The sequence below is a fragment of the Saccostrea cucullata genome, unplaced genomic scaffold, assembly GCF_032062105.1.
Source record: "Saccostrea cucullata isolate Sc308-1 unplaced genomic scaffold, CSIRO_AGI_Scuc_v1 ctg356, whole genome shotgun sequence".
Classification (NCBI taxonomy): domain Eukaryota; kingdom Metazoa; phylum Mollusca; class Bivalvia; order Ostreida; family Ostreidae; genus Saccostrea; species Saccostrea cuccullata.
Window position 1 is genome coordinate 940,191 of NW_026918279.1, and position 22,154 is coordinate 962,344.

At 33.5% G+C, this 22,154-nt stretch overlaps 2 protein-coding genes across 3 annotated transcripts; one reads left to right on the plus strand and one right to left on the minus strand.

The window, feature by feature from the left end:
• The first annotated feature begins 3,406 nt into the window (after positions 1-3,406).
• On the plus strand, positions 3,407-11,783 carry LOC134261953 (RNA-binding protein 45-like). The gene is made up of 12 exons (XM_062744337.1): positions 3,407-3,598; positions 3,937-4,034; positions 4,495-4,620; positions 5,448-5,574; positions 5,910-6,056; positions 6,316-6,405; positions 6,535-6,711; positions 7,060-7,222; positions 7,379-7,451; positions 8,819-9,059; positions 9,333-9,503; positions 11,256-11,783. Exons 1-11 carry the CDS (start codon positions 3,412-3,414, stop codon positions 9,494-9,496), a joined length of 1,593 nt encoding a protein of 530 aa, XP_062600321.1. The 5' UTR covers positions 3,407-3,411; the 3' UTR covers positions 9,497-9,503; positions 11,256-11,783.
• Positions 11,784-14,726: 2,943 nt separating this feature from the next.
• On the minus strand, positions 14,727-19,832 carry LOC134261401 (carbonic anhydrase 1-like). Of its 2 annotated transcripts, none has more exons than XM_062743847.1 (7): positions 19,717-19,832; positions 19,027-19,176; positions 17,403-17,572; positions 17,040-17,132; positions 16,767-16,839; positions 15,425-15,576; positions 14,727-15,142 (listed from the first exon to the last, which is right to left on the minus strand). In XM_062743847.1, the coding sequence occupies exons 1-7, from the start codon at positions 19,814-19,816 to the stop codon at positions 15,029-15,031; spliced, it is 852 nt and encodes a 283-aa protein (XP_062599831.1). In that variant the 5' UTR covers positions 19,817-19,832; the 3' UTR covers positions 14,727-15,028. The 2 variants fall into 2 exon arrangements, with proteins under 2 accessions (XP_062599831.1, XP_062599837.1); XM_062743853.1 differs by having other exon boundaries at positions 15,017-15,142; positions 15,382-15,576.
• Positions 19,833-22,154: the final 2,322 nt, after the last annotated feature.

The window sequence follows — 22,154 nt, forward strand, 5'->3', positions numbered from 1 at the left end:
AGTTATAACGTACATATGTATATAAGAGCCACAAAAATTTAACGGCTGGCGTGAATTCATTCAAATTTAATTCAGTTATTCATTTCATCTACGAACTGTCAGCAATAATTAATGATCATTATGTTGTGTGATATAAAGTGTACCGCGACACATTGATTGACATTATTTATTGTTGGTTTATTCGGCTTTCTAATGATGATCTTAAATAATGAATCTGATTTTCATAATGATGAGATATATTTAGCAATGTGCATCTTCGTATTCGATTCGACGTAGCCGATTTTAAAATTGTTAGAGTAATTAAGGCCGAATATACCATTGTAAGGTCTGAGAGTACATGTATAAATAAAAAATATCAGTGTACATACACCAATTTTTAAAAGATACTTGTTTTTGTGATCATTGACATTCTTCTGGACACTTGTATTATGCATGATCATTGACACTGAGAACAATATTATTATGTAACTTGGTCATTTATATAAATGTTTAAAAAAATTATATTGTTAAAAAAAAGAAAAAGAATGTTTAATCTGTACATTTATGTATGTTGAAATGCCCCTCGGGGCCCTTGATTGGTAAATAAAATATCTTGTATCTTGTATCTTGTACCATTAAGCTATTTTTGTCATCACTGGACTTAGCCTAGCAACCAGGAGATATATCTTTCATCAGAATTAAGGGACCCACAATATCGTATATATAGTTTACAATTAAAATTAAAACTATATATATATAGGAATGCAAAACGTGTTATCGCTAAGGATTTCATGACAAATATAATTTCTACAGATTTAAAATAAAATGAAGCAGGCGCGGATCCCAAAATTTTTTTTCCAGGGGGGGGGGGGGTCTACCCCAGTCCAACAACAACAACAAAAAAAAAAACCCAGAAATTTCTTGACAAGCAAAAAAAAAAAAAAAAAAAAAAAAAAAAATCGACAGCTTCAAACGTTTGACTTTTCAAACCAATTTCACACAAGTTCGCGTTTACCAGGAGGGTCTGCATAGTATAGCTTAGTCTGCTTAGTATATAAATTTGTTATACCCTTATAAATATCATTCTATATATTTATTACTTATAAAAAGTCCAACAAAAGAACTGTTCATTACGTCGGTCTAACAATTTCACTATTGACCGGTCTTACATAAGAATTGTTAGACCGCAACGTCACTCGTCTGTTACGTCACAATTAATTAATCATCGTGAAATATCGGCGACGCGAAAATAGCCGAAGTTAAGAGCTACAAGAGTTGTTGCTAACAGCTAGGTAAGGAAGAAGGGAAGAGTTTATTTTGTGATAAATAATTTTTGTGATACAATAGATATATAATTGTTTTATTTATTTCTCAGCTTGATGTTTTATATTTACTGAAGAAGCCATATTTTTCCATACAAAATAATTGATAATATAGCGTGTATTGATGAAATTGATCACACTTAAGTGAGCAGTGAAGGGTATAACAAAACAGTTATAGACTGGGATTCGGGCAACATATGATTTTGTGAAGGTGAAAATGTTGCCCTTGGCCATTTTCACCTTCAGGTCCTACAAATCATATGTTGCCCTCATACCCAGTCAATAACTGTATATTAATAACGTTGCAAATTCAATGGGGGGGGGGGGGGGGGGTCGTCCTGATCCCCTCTAGATCCGCGCATGTGAAGACCATAAATGGAAAAACTATTCTTATTTTCTTATTTTACCTTAAATTCTAATGAACCTTTTCAACAATTAATGGAATTTTTAAAAATTTATTTCAGTGAAAATGCTATGAAAAAACTTAAAGCAGTCAAGGAGAACTAGAATTTAAGAATCATTTTTTTAAAATATGGTACATAACAAACTACGGGGGGTGGGGTGGGTATTGGACAAGAGAATACTTGAAAAGCAGATACTAAATTTTAACAAAACAAAAAATCAATAAAAAATTAAAGGGAGAAATCAACTGAAAATATTATTATCGGAAAAGGAGTCAGGTCTCCTCCCCTTTCGTTCTATTTTTCTGATATTATTACTGATACAAGAAATAAAGATATTATTACTGATACAAGAAATAAAGATGTTTCAATGTATTTCAATGCGTCAATAGGAAATTTTTAAAAACATTCAAGATTATCACGAAACATTCCATGATCGATTTACAACACTGTCCGTTTCGTTCGAAAATAAACGGTACCTCGAATTACCGAAATGCCCCCGATTTACCGAAATGCCCCTGGAAATTACCGAAATGCCCCCTAAAACTACCGAAATGCCCTTTAAAAACTTAAATATTTTGATTAATATGAAAGGTGGTGAGTTTACTATACATATTTTAAACTTTAAAATTAAAAAAAAAATTACAAATGTGTTTTTTTGGTCAAAAAACATGTGTTTATCTAAGAGAGATAACTCTGGTATGTGTAGTTGATCTATCCACAGGCACCTGAATTTTTATCAATAAGTCGCTAATTAAGCCACATATCGAAAAATTCTACCCTTTCTAAGCTTTTTGAAAATTTGCCAAAAATACCATGACGTTTTCAATTTCTTATAGAATTATTTTTTATCGATTCGTTTTTTCTTATTAGGTAATCTGGGCTTAATCAATTATTGTTTCAAGAATGATCCCCCACTATCCATCTTTAGATTCTTTAAATTCATATTTAAGTTTTCGTCTTTGGGTTAAATTATTATGATTTTAAACTTGATCTTTGTGTTAAATTTTTTCTAGTTTGATTGTTTAATAATTCATCTTTGGCTTTAAATTTTTTTTCTTCCAAATTATGGCTCTTATTGAGAAGGCCTCCACGTGGCAAGAGCTGGGCAACGGTATCTTGGGGTTGCGGTGGGTGGTAGATTGTAATTTAATGATACCGGCGAACTTTCTTAAGTGATTTCTATTTAAAAAGATATGTTTTGTTCCAAATTAAAATAAAAAATAAATAAGAATCTCGTATTTTTAAACCTGACGTTATTATACTGTACTTATATGAGGTGTAAATAATAAAGTGTACTTACTTGTACTTCTGTCATGTTTTCTTCTTCTTCTTTTTAAATATTTAACAAGACATACCGTATAAAATTTTGTCAACAAATTAAAAGAGAAAGAAATATATATATGGATCATTAAATCATACAGTAATAATATAACAACGGCCAATAACACGCTTCCTGCTGCGATAATGCTGCAAGAGTTATCGCTCTTAGTAGTCACTATATTCGAGTGAATTAAAAGGTTTGTTTTTTAATTTTTGTTCAAAAAACACAGTTTTATAAATAAAATTTATCATAAATTGTCATAAAATGACCATTAGAATATAATTCAAGGGGCATTTCGGTAGTTTTAGGGGGCATTTCGGTAATTTCCAGGGGCATTTCGGTAAATCAGGGGCATTTCGGTAATTCGGGGTACCCGAAAATAAAGATGGCGCACAGACCGCATGATAAAAGACATAGGGAGTTACAAGAGGATGTCAAGCCCCCAAACAGCAGATTATTTATTTTATGCGGCAAAGGAATCAAAGAAGAAGAATTCAAAGAAGCTTTTGAAAAGTTTGGGACCGTAGAAGACATATGGGTCGTGAAAGACAGGAAGACAAATGAGGACAAAGGTTGCTGGTCTATTTTCGGTTTTAAGTTCAACCAAATGAGTATTTCCCTAAATTTAAAAACGAAAAATACAATTATTTGCATATTTAATTGAATTCTATTTTAAATGGCAAACTTTCTGAATTCAAAGATTTTTGAAGTAGTATAAGAAAAATAATAAAAGAGATTAAAGTTAAAGATTTAAAATTCAAACAAATGATTGATCAATGTGATGCCAAAGAAGGATGGAAGAATCAGCAAACTGGTTCATGAAGACGGTAATGTGCATAATAACTCTTTTAAAATATTTTGCTGTTTTTGTATATTTTTAATTGATCTTTATTAATTTGATCCTGTTTAGGTGTAGTTTACATAAAGTATTCCAAAGCTTCTGAGGCAGCTCTCGCATTGGAGGAAATGAACATGAAAACTCTGCCTGGACATCCCAAACCACTAAAGGTCAACTACATATGTATAATAGCCCCTTCACGATAACTGCAGTACCTCTCTTTTGTTAAGAATTAATAACATTTGGCGAAGTTTTTATTGATAAATGTTTAAATGACCCATATTAAACAATTTATTGCTTTTACATTATTATGATTATAATTCAACATAATGTTTAATTTTATTTTGCAATAGACCATTATCACTGTTATCATGAAAAGGTCTCTTCAAGTTGTGGCATTCTCCACATTTAAAAAGAAAAATATATATTTTTGTAAAAGATTAATTAATTAACAAGAAAACTTTGATTAATTTGTTTTCAGTCTGTTAACCAGAAACTTTTCAGCTAAGATAAAATTTTGGATAATAATACAGTCTCTTCGAAAAAGTAAGAATGATTGATGTGACAAAGAGTAGGATTTGTCAATGATAAATAAAATAAAGCTTTAAACGTAATGATTTGCATTTTCAGGTAATAATTGCCAGCAGCAAGAGAGAGGGAGCGGTGCGAGACCCCCGAGAGGATGAGAAAAACCTCCGCCTGTTTGTCATCTGCCCCAAAACTTACACCAAGGAGGACCTCAGGAAGGAGTTCGAGGTAAAACTTTTTTAAGTTACTGTAAACCAATTAGCCCCTTCACGGTAACTGCAGTACTACTCTTTTGCAGGGCAAAATAATAACGTTTGGTGAATAGAATTTTGTAGATAGATAATTAAATGACGTATATTTAACAATTACTCTTACGTCATATTTCATCAAACTTTATCATTTTGCCCAGCAAAAGAGCAGTACCGCAGTTACCATGAAACGGTCTTTTATTATTCACGTGCATGAGTTTTGCAACCTATTTTAACTTGTAAATATTAATCCAGAAACCAATCATTTTGCTTAGTATATGTAGAAAAAAATGTTTCCTCAGTAATAAAAATTAATTGTCATGGATCGATTTCAAACTGACGAATTGCAAATGAAAAATGACATGAATTATAGTTGGTTTACAGTAAATTGAAAACATGTAGTGATGATTGATCATCATTCCCAAATAAACACATGATGCACAAGGAATTTTTCTTGTAATTTTGTATGAAAACCACTTTCAAAATAAAATTACTTATATTTGATATTGGTGCAATATTAATGCAAGTATGAAATCTTCAACAGCAGTCCATTTGCAACTTTATATTCTCTTGATTTAAAATCTTAGAATCCTCTTTCAATATTATGTACTCTCATAAAATATATGGAATCTACTGGAAACAAACTGTAAATGAAGATTTTTCTGGAGCAGAGCCCTGTACTTTTAACATAAAAAGGAAAAACATTTTTCTCTTCTTAACATAATTATTATTTAAAATGGTTTTGAATAATGAAATTAACAAAAGTAAGACAACATTTTATGTAGCAATTTAATTATTAATTTATAGCAATATGGTGACATTGACTCTGCGATGATTGTTTCTGACAAGCACACTGGAGAGAGAAAGGGCTTTGGGTACATCCGATTTCATCGACCCTATCACGCAGCTTTGGCGTTTGAAAACTGTGACCCCTGTAAGTTACAAAGAAAGAAGTTGAACATGTGTTTGACATGAACTTTTCTTTATCCGTTTTGTTGCAAATAAACCTGATGATGGTTGTGTTGATATTTGCTTAAATATCCTGGAGATTGATAGCATTTTTGTTTTGTTTTGTTTCCTCTTCTTTGACGACTCTATTGATTTAGCCTTCCTAGTAATTTATTTGAATGCTAAGGGTAAACTAGATTTATGTGCTAAACTAAGACTAAAACAAACTTTCATGACATATGAGTTATGATCATTAATCATTTTGTCCTCAAAGAAAGTTCACAGAATTTTTTCACATTATTCCTTGTTTATTTGATGCAGCATTTAAGCCAAAGTTTGCGGATCCTAAGAACTCTGAGAGGCGGGACAGAGACCGGGATTTTGAGGGCGGTTATGGAGGAGGGGGCTATGACAGGGAGATGAACAGGTTTGGGGGCGGATACAACGATTATGACAGCAGAGACAGGGGTAAGTCTTCTGTTTTATCAGACAAGGAGATTTATTAAGAGGTTTATCAATATCTTTCTATCACAGATACCCAAGAAGGTTATCAATTTTTGATTGAGATTGGAAAATCCTAATATTATTCAAGATGTATCAGTAATAATTTTTTTTTAATTAAAAAAAAAATCTTGCGTATAGTTTACTAGTTTTGATGTGCTTTTTGCCGAATGTTTTCTGATTCAAGTTGTTTTATAAAAAGCCTTAATAAAAATAATTTATTTAGGATCCAAAAGACATTATGAGCAGATGAGGGGCCCTCCAAGGGATATTTATGATGCCTACATGCACGAAGGGGGAAATCCAGGACCTCCAGGTAAAACAAAAAACTCAAGCAATTCATTTCTTTAAGGATCCTCGTCCCAGAATAATAACTCTAGGAGGAGATAATATGCAAAGAAATGTGAACTTTATAAACGATTAACTATTTAGTTTTGTTCTGTAGGTCCTGTGATGGGGGGTGGTGGGCAGGGCCCCATGGATTTACTACAGTCCTACAACACCCCCACACTGAGTACCAGGCTACAGATCACGGCCCCCATAGGTCTGACCCAGGGGTATCTGACCCGACTCTTCAGTCTCATTCCAGGACTCGAGTACTGCGACCTTAATGAGACCACAGGTAATTTATACATACACATATCTGTAGATGTATAAATTTCCTTACATGTGTATTCTTTCTTTGATTTAAACATATTTTATGTTATAAATTCAAATACGAAATTCTGTCTATGTAAGATCCCCTCAGCTATCGTCACAAGTAATCTCTTCAAAATTTGACCATATTTGTTATTTAATCTTTTATTTACATCTATTCAAAGCACATTTTAAGAATACCAAATACCATGAAAAAGGATAACAATCATTGTGTGATTTTACAATAACATCAGTAATTTTGTGATTGTAAAATTTAAGAAATTGTGTGATTTTCAGCCTCTTCAACTGTTAACACTTTAATATATTGATATAGGTGTGGCCTATGCTCGCTATGTGAGTGCTCAGTGTGCAGCCTATGCTCGAGATAAGCTCAATGGGTTCGAGTATCCTATCGGCAGTCGTCTGATGGTGAGGTTTGCTGATGAACAGAGACCAATGGAAGGGCCCCCAATGGGGGGACCTAAGATGATGGACCCGTAAGTACTACAAATAGATGATGGACCCAAAGTGCTATAAACAGTTGTAATGGGGGGGGGGGGGGCATAAGTACCATTAATGATGAATTTAATGTTGAGTGATTTTTTTTTTTGGCAAGAAATTTTGGTGAAATTTTAAAAATATTTTGTTTTCAGGAGCTATGGTGGTTACCCTGGCCCACGAGGTGGAGGGCCTCCCAATGATGGGCAGAATGAGACTCTTAGGAGGGTAGGAGGCTTTATTCGTTGTACAGTAAAAGATTGTTAACATGCTTTTAATGAATTCACACTTTCAACAAAGTGATTTTCAATCCCTGTGGAATACCTTTAAAAATTTGTTCCTATACAAATCTATACGAAAAAAAATCTAACATTTCTAATGTTTTGCTGAGCGGGCAATAAAAATATGATGTTGAACCGCTGAGTGAGATGTTGGACCGGTCGTTGAGATTTTGGACCGCTTACATCAAAGAATTGGCGGAGCTTAACCTCATTTTTAGCTAACCTGAGCCAAAGGCTCAAGTGAGCTTTTCTGATCACATTTTTTTTGTCCATCGGTCTGTCCAGCTGTCTAGCTGTCCAGCTGTCCGTCCGTCTGTAACCTTTTCACATTTTCGACTTTATCTCAAGAACCGCAGGGCCAATTTTGACCAAACTTGGTACAAAGCATCCTTGGGGGAAAGGAAATTTAAATTGTAAAAATGAAGGGCCAAGTCCCCTCACAAGGGGAGATAATCAAGAAAAGACAAAAATAGGGTGAGGTCATTAAAAAATCTTCTCAAGAACCACTGGGCAAGAAAAGCTGAAATTTGTGTCGAAGCATTCTGGGGTAGTGTAGATTCTAAATTGTTCAAATCATGACCCCTGGGGGTAGGGTGGGGCCACAATGGGGAATCAAAGTTTTACATAGAAATATATAGGAAAAAATATATAGGAAAAATCTTTGAAAATCTTCCTCTCAAGAAACACTGGGCCAGAAAAGCTGAAACTTATGTGGAAGCTTCCTGGGAGAGTGTAGATTTCAAATTGTCTAAATTATGATCAGTGGGGTAGGGTGGGGTCGCAATATGTATTACAAAGGCGAAATCTACTAAAGAACAGCATGGTCAAAGCTTCTCAGGTGAGCTATGTGGCCCATGGGCCTCTTGTTATTCTTTGGTGTTCAAAAGTGATAAATCTGAGCTTACATCATTGAAGACAGTACAAAATACATGCATGTCCAAAAAAAATATAAAATGGAAGGTAAAAAAACATTTATTGACTATGTTCTCGAGCAAAATGCCTTTGTCGACCCTCGAACCAAACTGTCTGCCTTCGGCCTAATGGCTTTAGGCAGACAGTTTGGTTCTTGCGTCCAGCAAAACACATGTTACCCTTGAACTCAGTCAATATATGCATATTGTTATCTTAATGGATCTAATGAATTACGTTTATACATGTTATAAGGAATCAATATTGCATGTCCTATGGATTTCGCTATAAGCGTATTTAAGTGTACTGTAAATCACTTTTATGTGTGACATCAATTTAAACTCAGCAACAATATTATATATATTCTGAAATAAGGAAATATTCTAATAACTTTTTTTTCACTAGGCCGCAGCTGTGCTGGAGAGGGCAGGCCTGAATCCTGAGACCATCCTTAACACGAGTTACAACTTTGAGCGCGTGCCATACTGTTCCATTCCTCTCCCCCCGCCCAAGCAGATGTTACCGGAGGACACAGACGTGGCCCAGAGACTGTTCATCGTGTGTCAGCCCTCGGGGATCCCCGAGAAAGTCCTGAGGGACGCCTTCTGTAGGATGGGCCATCTCATTGACGTGTATTTGTTGCCAGGTAAGGAATGAATAATGGAAGTAGCTTCTCTTCCTTTTGTCGTATAGGGAATATGATGTGCAGCCCAAAAGACATTTCATGACCATGTTGTTTTCAGCACTGTCAAATATGCTGTATTAATTAACATGCATGAATTTCGAACTAAAAAAAATGCTCTGTCCTGTCTTGTGGTTATTTCTTTAAAATGACCAAATAGTGAACTACACATAGTTTAAAACATTGCCTTTTCAATTTTAGTTTACAGCATTAAAAAAGCTATACATCTTTTTACAGCACGTAACTATGGGTATGCAAAGTTTGCTACCAAAGACAGCGCTATGAAAGCCATCCAGACTTTACATGGCCAGAATTTGGCTGGAAATAGACTGAAAGTTCTGGAGGCTGAACCACAGCGGGGACCAGATGAGGAGGAACCCTCCAAAAAAGCCAGAACCTAGAGGGTGAGTAGTGTACAGTCAGTCAGATGTATTAAATACTAGTGTCAGTCAAAACGAAATATAACAATCTGTTGAATGAAAATAAATTGGTATATTTGCATCATAATGATAGAGTAATGCATTATATTTAAAATATTGAAATAATACCTTTTCCTGCGTTAAGAATGTCTGAGACACAAGAATGACAATGTACATTGAATTTGAACAATTTTTTAGTATAAAGTGAGAGAAAAATTGATAAATAAATCTATGTATTTACATGTATTCAAAAAAAGCTTGCCAGTTCTGGCAAAGTTTGACAAGGAACTTTGTTAATAATGTAAAAAATCAAAAAGATCAGGACTTAGTCTAGTCGATATTCATGTCTGGTGATTAAGAATTTCACTGGGTCTCTAAAGTTTTTTTTTTTTTTTTTCAAACATTCAAACACATTTATGTAAAAAAAAATGGAATTTGCAGGTCAGAATTGTTTACAAAACTTTGTTATTTTAAAAATATTAGTAACTTAATTAAGGAGGCTCATTACACCACTTTTTGATGACGTACTACACAAAAAAATAAACCTCCATTGTTTCGACCGTTTTCCTCTGGGGACGAATTGTTACAGGTACCTCTATAATATGACCCTGACCTTTAAAACGCGTTAAAAATAGATGAAACATGCAGTGTTATAAACTGTGAAAACAAAGTAACGGATTCATTATGCATAGACCAAGAAGGATTGCTTTTAAGCAGAAACATCAGAAAACAACAGCCAAATCTTCGCCAAACAGGTGTTGTGTAATTTCATAGCGATGCATGCTATATCAATGACAAGTTTGTATGGAGGAAATTCGAGTTAAAATCTACAACCTTATTGAAATTAAAAAAGTTATTTACTTGCACTATTTACTGTGTTGGTGTTAATTTATATATTTGCTTTATTGATTTAAATTTATACTCTGGCAATTTAAAGCTTTGTTCTGAATTTTAGATGTAATGTTCAAACGTTCTTTAGTGTTTTGAGTCTTGGCTAATTAGGAAAGATAACTCTTGAAAGTGGACATTTTATACCCATATTTTTTTAAATTGGAATTTTCATCTCGTTTAAACATTCTTCATTCAATTTGTCACATGTAATTCATTGAAATACATTCCTTGTCTCTTCAGAACTCATTTTCTTAATGTTTTGTGCACAGATTAAAAAAATAATGACAATAATTGTTTTTTAGGAGAAAATTATTTTTTCTAATAAAATTAATATTAGGTATTATGAGGTATTTTCACTGTGTGTACTTGTCTAAAGAAGATGCCCATCATTTGACACTGAAAGTTCTGAAATTCTGGTAATAATAAACTTGAAATAAAATCTTCCACTTAAATTAGAAAAAAGCTAAAAAATTCTCTAAAAAATATTTATGATATCAATACCTCGTTCTCGATATTTGACATCTTCATTATAAGTGGCGCTGTAATGAAATCTTAAATAAACTGTGGATGTAATGAGCCACCTTAAGAAATCCTACTATGCATTGAAGTTTAGGAAAAAATTTTCACAGGTGTAATATAATTTATTTTTTAAACACACCTGTTTTTACAAAAAGGGTACAAACCTATTGACACATAAAAAAAACCTAAATTACTTCAAATATCTTGTGGGAAAAAAATTATATATATAAAAAATTATCATTCAATCTTTGTACAAGCTTTTTTCTTCTCATAAATCAGATATGAAGACAAATGCAGCAGGTGTTTGATTTAATCATTATGTTTACCGCAGATAACTCGTGACCTGAAGAATTTTACGACTGACGACGACATTGTTTACATCTGGATACCAAGAAAGACCACTCTGGATGACAAAGGATGACAAAGGGAAATAACTCTTGACAATACATCTGACCTCTTTAAGGGTTATGGTACTATACAGGACAAAATGAAACAAAATGATTTTTGAGTTTTCATCTATTTTTCTCAATATTAATGGACTTTCATCTTTAAAATTCCATATTAGTTTTGACTGTCATTATTTCATTTCATCTTTAGCTTAAGTGTACATAAAATGTGTGATTCTTTTAATGAAGAAAAAAAAAGAGAAAATTCATAAAGACAAGAATATTATCATCATGATCATAGAAACCTTGCTTGTCATGCAGTTTGATATTGCTTCTATATTGTATCATATTTCATTGATCATTCATTTCATGTTGGATAGTGGGTAAGTAAACCCTAGTCAGGGTTTTGCCTGCTCTGTATCATTAGAGTCATTTTATGTTATGATTTGTTGTGAATAAACAACTATTCTGAAGCATTTGTGTAGCTCCATCATTACACATAAATTCAAAGAAAGAAAACTTACAGGTTTCATTTATTAATGCATTAGATGCTGATTTCTTTTCGGTAATTAATATGACTGAGGTTTAAAATCTAAATTGGTCTGTTGTATATAGTAGATGTTATTTACGTTTTATACACAGATTCTGTGATGTTGCATCAAACACATGAAGCATTTTCAGTTTCTATTTGAATAAAATTTACATTCTTTTTTTTTTTTTTTTTTTTGCAAATTATATTTTTAAAAAAGCCATAGATTTTGAGATAAATCTTCAGAGTTATGTAGGAATTGTAATTGCTTATGCACATCATCAATAAAAAATGCACCAGTCTTATTTAATATGTATTGGTTGGCAATTTTGACGGATACTGTATGACAATACATGGGAAGACCACCAGTTTAGGACAAAATGACAGACATGAGAACCAGCAAAGGTAACATGGACCTTCAATTGAGTTATGAATTTTTTCACTGCCTTTTAATAATAAAATGTTTGTGACATGTTAACTTTAAATGTGTAGCTTCCCACTAAAATCAGGTTTTGTTGTAGATGATAGATTAAATGGATAGTTTTCTACTGAAGACACAGAATCCAAGGGCAGCATAAAGTCTGTTCATCTCCTGACATGCAATTAAATGATGTATTGCAAATGATGAAACAAAATGGAAGTTTTGTTTTTATTTATTTCAAAGGTGAGATAACACTATTTTGTAGAATTCCTTATTGTTATATATAAGATAATTTGCAGATTGTTTATTTTTATTGTGCTGTGTTGCAGATGTGCTGGTTATACCTAACAATGACTGATCTCAGTCCATGGAAACCAGTCAGTTAGTAGGACACTGAGGTACTCCTGTGAAAAATTCCACTTTGATGTGTTTGTCCTTAAAATAGAATTATGGATTTTCAGGATTTATGTTTATAATTTGAAGCATGGAATGGATTTATCTATACATATCTTCATTACTAAGTGGGTTTTATTTTTAGTTTGTAGGGAAAGAAACTGAAAAGATGCAGAGACACTACATGTACGTGCATGTGTACATTCACATAGAATAGCATTCACATGCAGCAGCAACTTGGAAAAAGATAATTTGGAATTGATCACCATGCACGTTGAAAAATAAGATTCTTTTTACATGTATTATGTACATCAACCTTTCTGACATCCTTTGTATGTACTCCATATGTATATGTACATCATTGATCAGTTTTGGTACTACAGTAACTAAAGCTTGACATATTAAGTTCTGAATATTTTCAAGAAAGTGTTCATCATGTAAAGATGGGGGGATAAGGTGGGTAGAATGCCTATAGCATCAGATATCAAGAAATCAAATTTGATATGTAAATTGAGTATTTAAATTTACTTCTCATTATTGAAATTTATGAAATGATGAGAAAAAAAAACATTTTCAGAGAGAAAATAAATCTCTTTAAAAAATTTCATTTATAAAGATATTCGATGGTATACGTGGGATTCGAACCCCAGCAATAAAATACCGAAATATTATACTGCTTTGAGACTAACGCTCTAACCACTATGCTACATGGCTCATGATGAGTAGGGGCATTTAAATCATGTTTGTGATATGACCCTTGACTTAATGGACTTGAAGTATTTCTCGGAAAGATGCGAATGTTTTGTCATAAAAGTGTACTTTTAAGGTATAGTGGGTCTTCACTCCATTTTTTTGTAAACCAAAAAATACTTATTTTATTGCAAACTTTTAGGATTATCTTTCAAAAAAAATGGAGCGAAGACCCACTCATATTGAAAAATGTTAAAGTATGAAAAAATGGTCATTTTTGTTCTGTTAAGTCTGTGTATGCTTTTCATAGGCAAATATTTTAAGTCTTTGTGAGATTTTTGTAAATTATAGAGATTTTAAATTAAGTATACTTTAATATTAGATGAAATGTGACATAAAATTTGGATATAATTGAGATTAAAATTTTCACTTCTTATCTTTCGTGCTATAGGCATTCTGCCCGCCTTATCCCCCCATCTTCTTTACAAGTGAGAGATTAGTTTAACTTACCTTGTCATTTGGCATCTGCCGACTTATTTTTAAAAATCTTCCTGATTCATTGATATTTAAAAGATGATTGGGTTTATTGAGCTCAGGTTTTCTAAAACCTGTTTGAATTCACATGAGAAATAATTTGACGGTTATTAGCAGACCAGTTTTTGTATTCATATCGAAAAAAATATTTAATAAAAAATCTCTGACCTTAAGTTTTATATTTAGATATATCAAAAATTCTAGTTTATTGCAAGGTGCAATGGTTAAAGGGTTTGTTCTGGAGTTATGGTGTAAGGAGTAAATATTTTGCAGTCTAACGCAATAGTCATTACAGCTGAACACAATTCGTAAAAGGAATTTCTCTGCCATATTCCTTTATTCACTTGCTATACCTGAGAGCCCCTTTATAAGCTGCTCAGTTACTGTTCAGTGTAATGAGGTGTCACATGTGTAGACAGGCGGACGTATGCTACATAGCTCTTAGTAGCCTAAAAAAAAAATACTGAGCACCGCAGGAGAGAAAGATACGAATGAAACAGTGCAGTATATAAATGAAAAAACACAAATACACGTAACTGCAACAAGACATGTATAAACAACAAATGCAATGTAAGATAACCTGCATGAACATATGTCACCATTTCACGCCGACACCCGTGACAATAAAGCAGGTGTAACAAATGCTAAGGGTATATCCCCTGTGTTGATATCGTAGATAATATGATAGAATATGGCGTATGCCTATAATTTACGAGTCATGTTTAGCTTTAACATACAGAATAAACAACAATGACCAAAGTATTAATCCTTGTCAGACGCCTAGAGTGATAGCGAATTTTTCTGACCCAATATCGTTTAATCTAAAACTAGTGTGTCTTTTATTATTTTAAAAAATAAACATCGTCGATAGTCAACCTGCATTCCTGATTCCAATTCACTTTTTAGATTATTTTTGTCGGTTTTAGTCTTTTTGACAAAAACCTTGTAAAAGGTTGGGTGGTGGTGGCTGGGATTAAACTACTGAGTCCTAGCATGCTCTTCCGTATTTGATTGCATGTTTATACATCGATTAATGCAGTGTGTGAAACGTGTAACGTTTGTCATCACTTTACAGCAAAAATTGAGCCTCCAAACATTCGTTCAGTTTATATTTCAGACATCTCATTTTCTCGATTTATTTTATTCCGTGTTCAGGTGTTACAGTACACTTTCCTTTTGCCCAGTGTCTGTAGTGGTCGCAGGTTGGTCAGTTGGGCAATGGGGGCTTCATGATGAAAAGTTTTCAGTTTCCGGAAATACGCCATCTAGTGGGATAAAATGATTTTGAAGAATATACGTAATTAAAGTATCGTTTTATCTTTATAAAGAAAGAGAAAATTTTGTTTAATATCCTTTTGATATCAATATACATGTATTAGATAGTGTATTATGTAATAAATCATTTTAAATTTTATTTCATCAAATCAAAATTTAATGCAATTCAAGTTCAGTTTGAAAATTGAAGTACCGGGTAGTTTAATTGAATTATGCACTTAAAAAAAACCCTGCAATATTCTTGAAGGTTAGGAATTTTTGTCAACTCTTACTGTTCTTGGTGATATATCCAAGATCTGTTTGAAAACCAGCCAGTTAACACTCTCGTAACATCCGGGCGTCGTTAGTGATCCCTTATAGAAGAACATACGGTTATTTTTAGGAATACATTCTACAGGATTAAACACCGCCTTGACTGCATGTCCTGTAACAATTCGATAAAAAAAACAAGATGTGTTTGTGAAACACTATGCGCCCGGCGGCAACAAAGTTCGAAAAAGCTATTTTTAGCATATAGGTCAAGGTCACAAGGTCAATGACCTTGGTATCATTGGAAAGAACTTAATTAGTAGATTGTGCATACAAAATAAGAAGTCTCTACCTTTCATGGTTAAAAAGTTACGGCGAAGGTTAAATTTTGCAGAAAAATCTATTTTTAGCATGTAGGTTGCAGTCAAGGTCACAATGTCATTGACCTTGGTGTCATTTGAAAGAGCTTCATTAGTGGAGTATTCATACTAAATATGAAGTCTCTATCTTTCATGGTTTAAAAGTTATGGCGAAGGTTAAAGTTTGCAGACAAACAAACAAACAAACAGACAGACAGAACAAAAACATTATACGCCCCAGATCTATCGATCCGGGCGCATAAATATAGGTCACAGGTGTATTCTTTGTCACTAAACCATTCTTCGAGTACCACCAAATTCGACACCTTGATCTTGGAGTTTGACCTTTCACAAAAAATACCACACTTTGATCTTGGCCATTCATAATTCACCTTTCAGTTAGTATAAATATTTTTGACCTTGACCTTAGAGTTTCAACCACTTTTTGTAAAACTTTAACCTTCGCTACAAATTTTTGAACAGTTAGAACTAGGGCTTTCATATTTCACAGGTGTATTCCTTGTAACAAGACCTTTCTTTGGGTACCTTTGACCTTTTTAATATATATGATCAGTGATTACTATTCAAGATATTTGACCAAAATCAGGGTCGCTTCACACAATTGTTCCGACAAGATATAGTTCCATTCATCATAAGTAAATACAACATTACAAGAAATGAATAGAAAAAAAAATTGTGTATGTAGTACGTTAAAGAAACCATAGTTAACGTTAAAAGAAGTTCACTCTTCCCCACCTTAATGCAAATAAAAAAATATTCAAATTCCTACGCTAGCTGCCTCGTCAGTCTTTTTCACGAAAAATACCTTTCATTCTTCGATTGATAAATCTCTTCACCAGTTACATGTAAATATTACTTTCATGATTATTGTTCGTTAATTGTAGTATATATTTCTTCTGCGCTAGATCTGTAGAATGTTAATCATTAGTTGTGTGCTTTTCCTATGCCTTTACAATACCGGTATATATAGAAGCACCTATCTTACCTGGGTGAAACACGTGGGAGCCATACTTCCGGAAAAATAAGTCCACTGGTGAGAGTCGGGATTTCCGACTTTCCTGGTGTTGGAATTAAGATGATATCAATTGATAATTATTAAATCTTACTGAAATGATTCTTAGAATAACATTTACTTCAATTTGTACATTTTTTTTTCAAGTTGCAAAAAATATATATAGTACAATACACAATTCATTTAAAAAATTCTTATTTTCTCACATTTTGGAACATTGAGAGAGGAGAGAGAGAAAGAGGGTACCTTAAATAAAATAGCAACGACTGCTATACCGTCTTTCTTATCAATAGCATTGGTCACAGTTCCATACTTGGTATTGAAATGAACCATGTGAAGCTAAGAATACAACAAAATTTAAAACATATTTTATTTAGCATTAAATTTTCCATGGACATAAATTGTTCCACTTTTGGTCTACGAAGTTTCTAAACTATACGTATAATGTTTATTCACGGTTATTTAGCAGGAGAGATAATTCTAATTTTAAGAATATGCCTTTGAAAAGCTTATTTATTTCATTGCAAATCCCATGCATTTAAAGCCCTTTTTATTAAAAGAAGAAAAAACATCACCCTTGCATTTCAGGTGTGACATACGGTAGTATACCTCGGCGGAGTATCTTTTGCCATTAATGGCGTGTTCAGTTCCCCAGTCTCCTTTTGAACCGAAGTGGAAATGCCACTGGGCCAGCTGATAGTCTACATTCGGGTAATACGGGATTCCAGTGATGAATTTCTTCTTGTTACATTTCCTGACAACAAACGTAGGGGCGTGTCCTTTTTGCACGAGAGAATAAAAATATGTAATGCGTTAATTAAACCTACAAGTTTTCATATAGGAAGCATTCAGGCTCGAAAGTCTATAACAATACAAATATATATGGAGAAGCTCTATAATTCAGAGGTGGGATCATGTGCCATAGAGGAGTAAGCATCCCCTGTCGATTTTTCACACCGGCCGACGTGTGCTCCTTGTCATGATCAGAAAAACAGAAAAAAAGCACAATTCACTCGGGGTAAAAACAATGATATGATGAATGCCAGTCATCATTTGACTTTAATGATAAAGTGTATTGGCTCACATATTTTTCTTGAAAAAGACGCCAGTGATAATCTAAGTTGTATGATAAATGTGATGACTACCGTTCCAATCGTCAACTTTCCTTACTTATGCAGCTAAATACCTTCATCGCCATCATACGGAGTTTATATCCCTCAGTGCATTCTATACGCAAGAACATGCTCCATGTATGAACAATTTTTAAAACGAGGTTAATTATTGGCAAACAAGTTAATGAAATAGGAATATCAGCAGTCGTCTCAATTAAAGTCATCATTTTTCATAATGCTCTTAGTACGAAAAATATCTAAAACTAGATATTTACAAATATACAAACATTAAAGTGATGAAACAATTAAGGGTATCAATAGTCTCGTTTTATTTTGCATTTTGCAAGTTTAATGGTCGATACAATGACTTTGTCAGCAAAAGCAATATATCATTAATGCTGATCACAACACGAAGAATAAGGAAGGGGTGACCAGTCGACATGGAATGTTTACTTTTATATGGCACCTGATCCCAACTGATAATTTTAAGGTCCATGTTTTATATATTCGCTCCCGATTAGTATTGTTTTAATTCAACTTTTGGGGCTGGATTATTTTTCGTTATTACATGTATTTCCATATTTCATGCTAGAAGTTTCGCAGCGTTAAATCCTGCAGTTAACCTCTTCATGTATCATACAAACCACCTTTCTTTGAAAAATACGTCTTTTCAAACATACTATGAGTAAGAAACGCAGTACGTATGAACAATTTCTAAAACGAGGTAAATTATAGACAAACAAGTTGATGAAACAAGACTATCAGCAGTCTCGTTTAAAGTCATCATTTCGTAAGTGATTTTTCCGTTATTTCCCGATCATGACAAGGTCGGCAGGGCATGCTCACTCCTCCATGGCACCTGATCCCACCTCTGATGTTTAGGAGGTCCGTGTTTGCTCTGCTCCTATTTTGTTTTGTTTTATGGACTTTTGATCTTGGATACTGTTCGTTATCTCCATATATTTCATATATACTTATTTCGATGAATGAAAAATTATTATATTTGGTGTTAAATGTGTTGGCTTGAAATGTATTTTTTTTTCTGTTGTAATATTTCTACTAATTTTAAAAATTGACATCAAAATTAATAACAACTAAAAGCTTTATTAACGCTATGTTACCGTTATTTATGAGATATCCGTCACATTTCTCGCCATGGTTGTTGAACTTCACTCTGAATTGTTTCTTTTTACATTTGGAGGACTGCAGGTCAATAGGGGACTGGTTTTCTCCATTACATTCACGCCATGTCACGCCCCATTTTGTGGGTCCTACAAATAGGTTGGTATTCAGTTACGTGTATCTTTTTTTAATACGAGCCTCCCATTCCCTACTGAATACTGTATACAGGGTTATTTTCGCCCCGTCTTATTTTCGCCCTTTCACGCTGGCAAACAATTTTGCCCCGTTTTAAATTCGCCCAGTCATAGTTTTGTTTAAGAAATACTACTGTATTCTTTGAATTTGCCCCGTTTTAAATTCGCCCAAATGAGGGTACGGCGAAAGGGGCGAAAATAAAACGGGGGCGAAAATTTCCCTGTATACAGTATGTCTTTAACCAAACGCTTTTTTGTCCCATACATATTCACTTGGACAATTGTTACGTTTCTAGACTAAACTGTATACGAGTATTAGTTTACTACGGTGTAAAATGGTTGCCTTTCATCTGAATTAGGACTCAGAAAAAATGGTAAAGGGGATTTTTAAGAATTGAAATAAATTAGGAATATATAGGAAGTTTAAAGAGTTATTGATGGGAGAATTTTTTTTCTGAAAAGAATTAAAAAAATATTCATTTGAAGTATACATACCATACAAATGTCCGCCATAAGAAAATTCGTGGTGCCGTGTACATTGGGCACACTCGGTTAAAACATAAACTAAAATCAAAATATCAAAAATCCTGTTCATTGTTCTTTTGCATTAGCATTAATATTGTTGAACTCATTGCTGTTCATGTGATATTTCCGCGAGATTTGCTCGATATTTCCGCTAGAATTATCGAACAAAAATAACAACAAAAGGTATTACAACATATTCCGCAATGTTGCTAATAAATATTAATCATAATCTTTAAACACAGTTTTTATTCTTGCATGATTTGGCTAAATGGAGAAGGAAAATAATGTCTTTTAAGAATTAATGAAAATAGCAATCAATATACACATTATATTTAAAGTTTTTCTCCATTATTTTGAGCTTGTGCCGCCTGGACATACCATTGCTTACAAAAAGCATTAAAATATTCAAAAAATAAAATCTGTTTATTCTATCGATATAAAATATGGTGTTAATTAGATGTGTAAAAAGTCATTGATATACCCTAAACGGTCTTAATATTATGGTGCAGGAGTAGTATAGTGTGAGGGAATACTAGTATACGCCCAAAGTCTAAATTCCCTCACACTATACTACTTGCAGGACTTTTTGATAACCTCTCGTATATGGGTCTCGAGTTTTAATTAGATTTATATAGCACTCCATGGTAAGGCCATATTTAGAATAATGTTTGCTAAATCCCTCTCCCGACTCAGGGTAAAATAATTGGGTCTGTAGGTGGGTGGCACATTATTTTTTCCAGACAATTTCAACATATTTGCTGTCATGATAAGAAAAATTAAAAGAAAAAATATAGGGTTCGTGAATGTGAAAAAAAAAGTTTTGAGACGTGCCATTTTTAGTCAGTCGGTCGGGAGAGGGGAACCAATGTTTTAAAGGCGGCCTAATGTCAATGTTAAACCAAAGTAAGTTACTTGTATTTAATAACAATAAGAAGTAACAATTTTAAAGGATAATTTGAATTTTCTAAGCATTTGCTTTGTAATAAGCATTCCTTTGTGACAACATTGTATTCTGTTCAGTTTAGGTCTGTCACTATAGTGCGATTCGAAGAAGTAAGATTTTTGCATGGGCAATTTATTGCATAAGGCCAACTATTTACAAATAAGTTGATGATACGTGGATATCAACAGTCCATACTAAAGTCAACATTTAGCAAATGTAATTGTCGATAAAATGACACTGTTTGCAAGTGCAATATATCGTCAAGTCGAGTCTTGGCCCACGTTTTCTATACAAATTGGTAGGCCATTATTTTTCCTTTGAGTCTTCTATATATGTACTATTCCCCTAGCCCGATCATAAGATCGAAGTACATGGCAAGTGTGACAGGTCGGTATGCTTACTCCTCCATGGAACCTGATCCCACCTCTGATTTAATTACTGTTTTGTCTCTTCGTATTATTTCTCAATATAAAAACGACAACTAAATTCTGTAATTACCAATTAACTTTTCACAAGCATTTTATTATCTTCATAATTCACAGTACAATTTTCATTCTAACAAAACTCATTCTTTTTTCTTCAATTTTTTCTTCAATTCTGTTTCAAAATTTGAAATATTTGCTTATTCTGCTGAACAATTAATATGAATAGCATTCTTCTATATGCATAGCTGATTATGTTTTAATTGCTGAACCATCATGATGACTCTTTTTGGAAATGTCATTGCTAAAGGCAATTGCGTAATGTTTTGGAGGTCTGTGTTTGCTCTGCTCCTATTTTGAATAGTTTTATGGATTTTAGAGCTTGAATACTTATCCTTATCTCCATAATTTATATTTTATGCATGTATAAGCCGCTTAATAAATGAGTGAAAAGTGTCTAAAGATTAACAATAACACCCAAGTCGTCCGCAACTGTGGTTACATCCGCAAAAAAGTCCACCAGAAAAGAAAAAGCTGCAACCCAATCCCACCAAAAAGAGGGGGAAAATGACAACAGTACTATCCACAGCATGGAAGAGGACATTAACGAGCCACATTGTTGTATCAGGTGTGCATTTGACCACCCAATGTCCGCTTGTCCTCGTAACCCATCCCCTCGCTTCCCCATGCAAAAGCAGCCTTTTCGTTTTCAATCACCAAATCAGCAACCACGCCCAGGGCAATCCCCAAACTATAGATTTCGCTACCCCCAGGGGGCTAACGCACCTCGGTCATTCTCCAGTAAACATTAATCAACTTGCAATATTAATGCAGTCATACCCAACCAGGATGTAGGCAATGAGTTGTTAAATGGGTTTAAATTTGGATTTTCACTTCAGTATATAGGCCCACGCACTCACTTGGAGTGTAAAAATTTAATTTCGGCAAACCAACATCCGAACGAAATCCAGAATATATTGCAAAGCGAAATTGATATGGGTCGCATGGCCGGCCCTTTCTACAATTTACCACTTTCAAATCTA

What these genes read in the sequence shown, in the direction of transcription:
- LOC134261953 (XM_062744337.1), top strand. Translation starts at nt 3,412, where the DNA reads ATGGCGCACAGACCGCATGATAAAAGACATAGGGAGTTACAAGAGGAT. An exon ending in GACATCCCAAACCACTAAAG is followed by an intron (nt 4,035 to 4,494) that starts GTCAACTACATA and finishes TTGCATTTTCAG; the next exon opens with GTAATAATTGCCAGCAGCAA. An exon ending in GGGAAATCCAGGACCTCCAG is followed by an intron (nt 6,406 to 6,534) that starts GTAAAACAAAAA and finishes TTTGTTCTGTAG; the next exon opens with GTCCTGTGATGGGGGGTGGT.
- LOC134261401 (XM_062743847.1), bottom strand. Translation starts at nt 19,816, where the DNA reads ATGAACAGGATTTTTGATATTTTGATTTTAGTTTATGTTTTAACCGAG. An exon ending in GCAAAAGATACTCCGCCGAG is followed by an intron (nt 17,133 to 17,402) that starts GTATACTACCGT and finishes TTGTATTCTTAG; the next exon opens with CTTCACATGGTTCATTTCAA. An exon ending in CTCCCACGTGTTTCACCCAG is followed by an intron (nt 15,577 to 16,766) that starts GTAAGATAGGTG and finishes GAATTGTTACAG; the next exon opens with GACATGCAGTCAAGGCGGTG.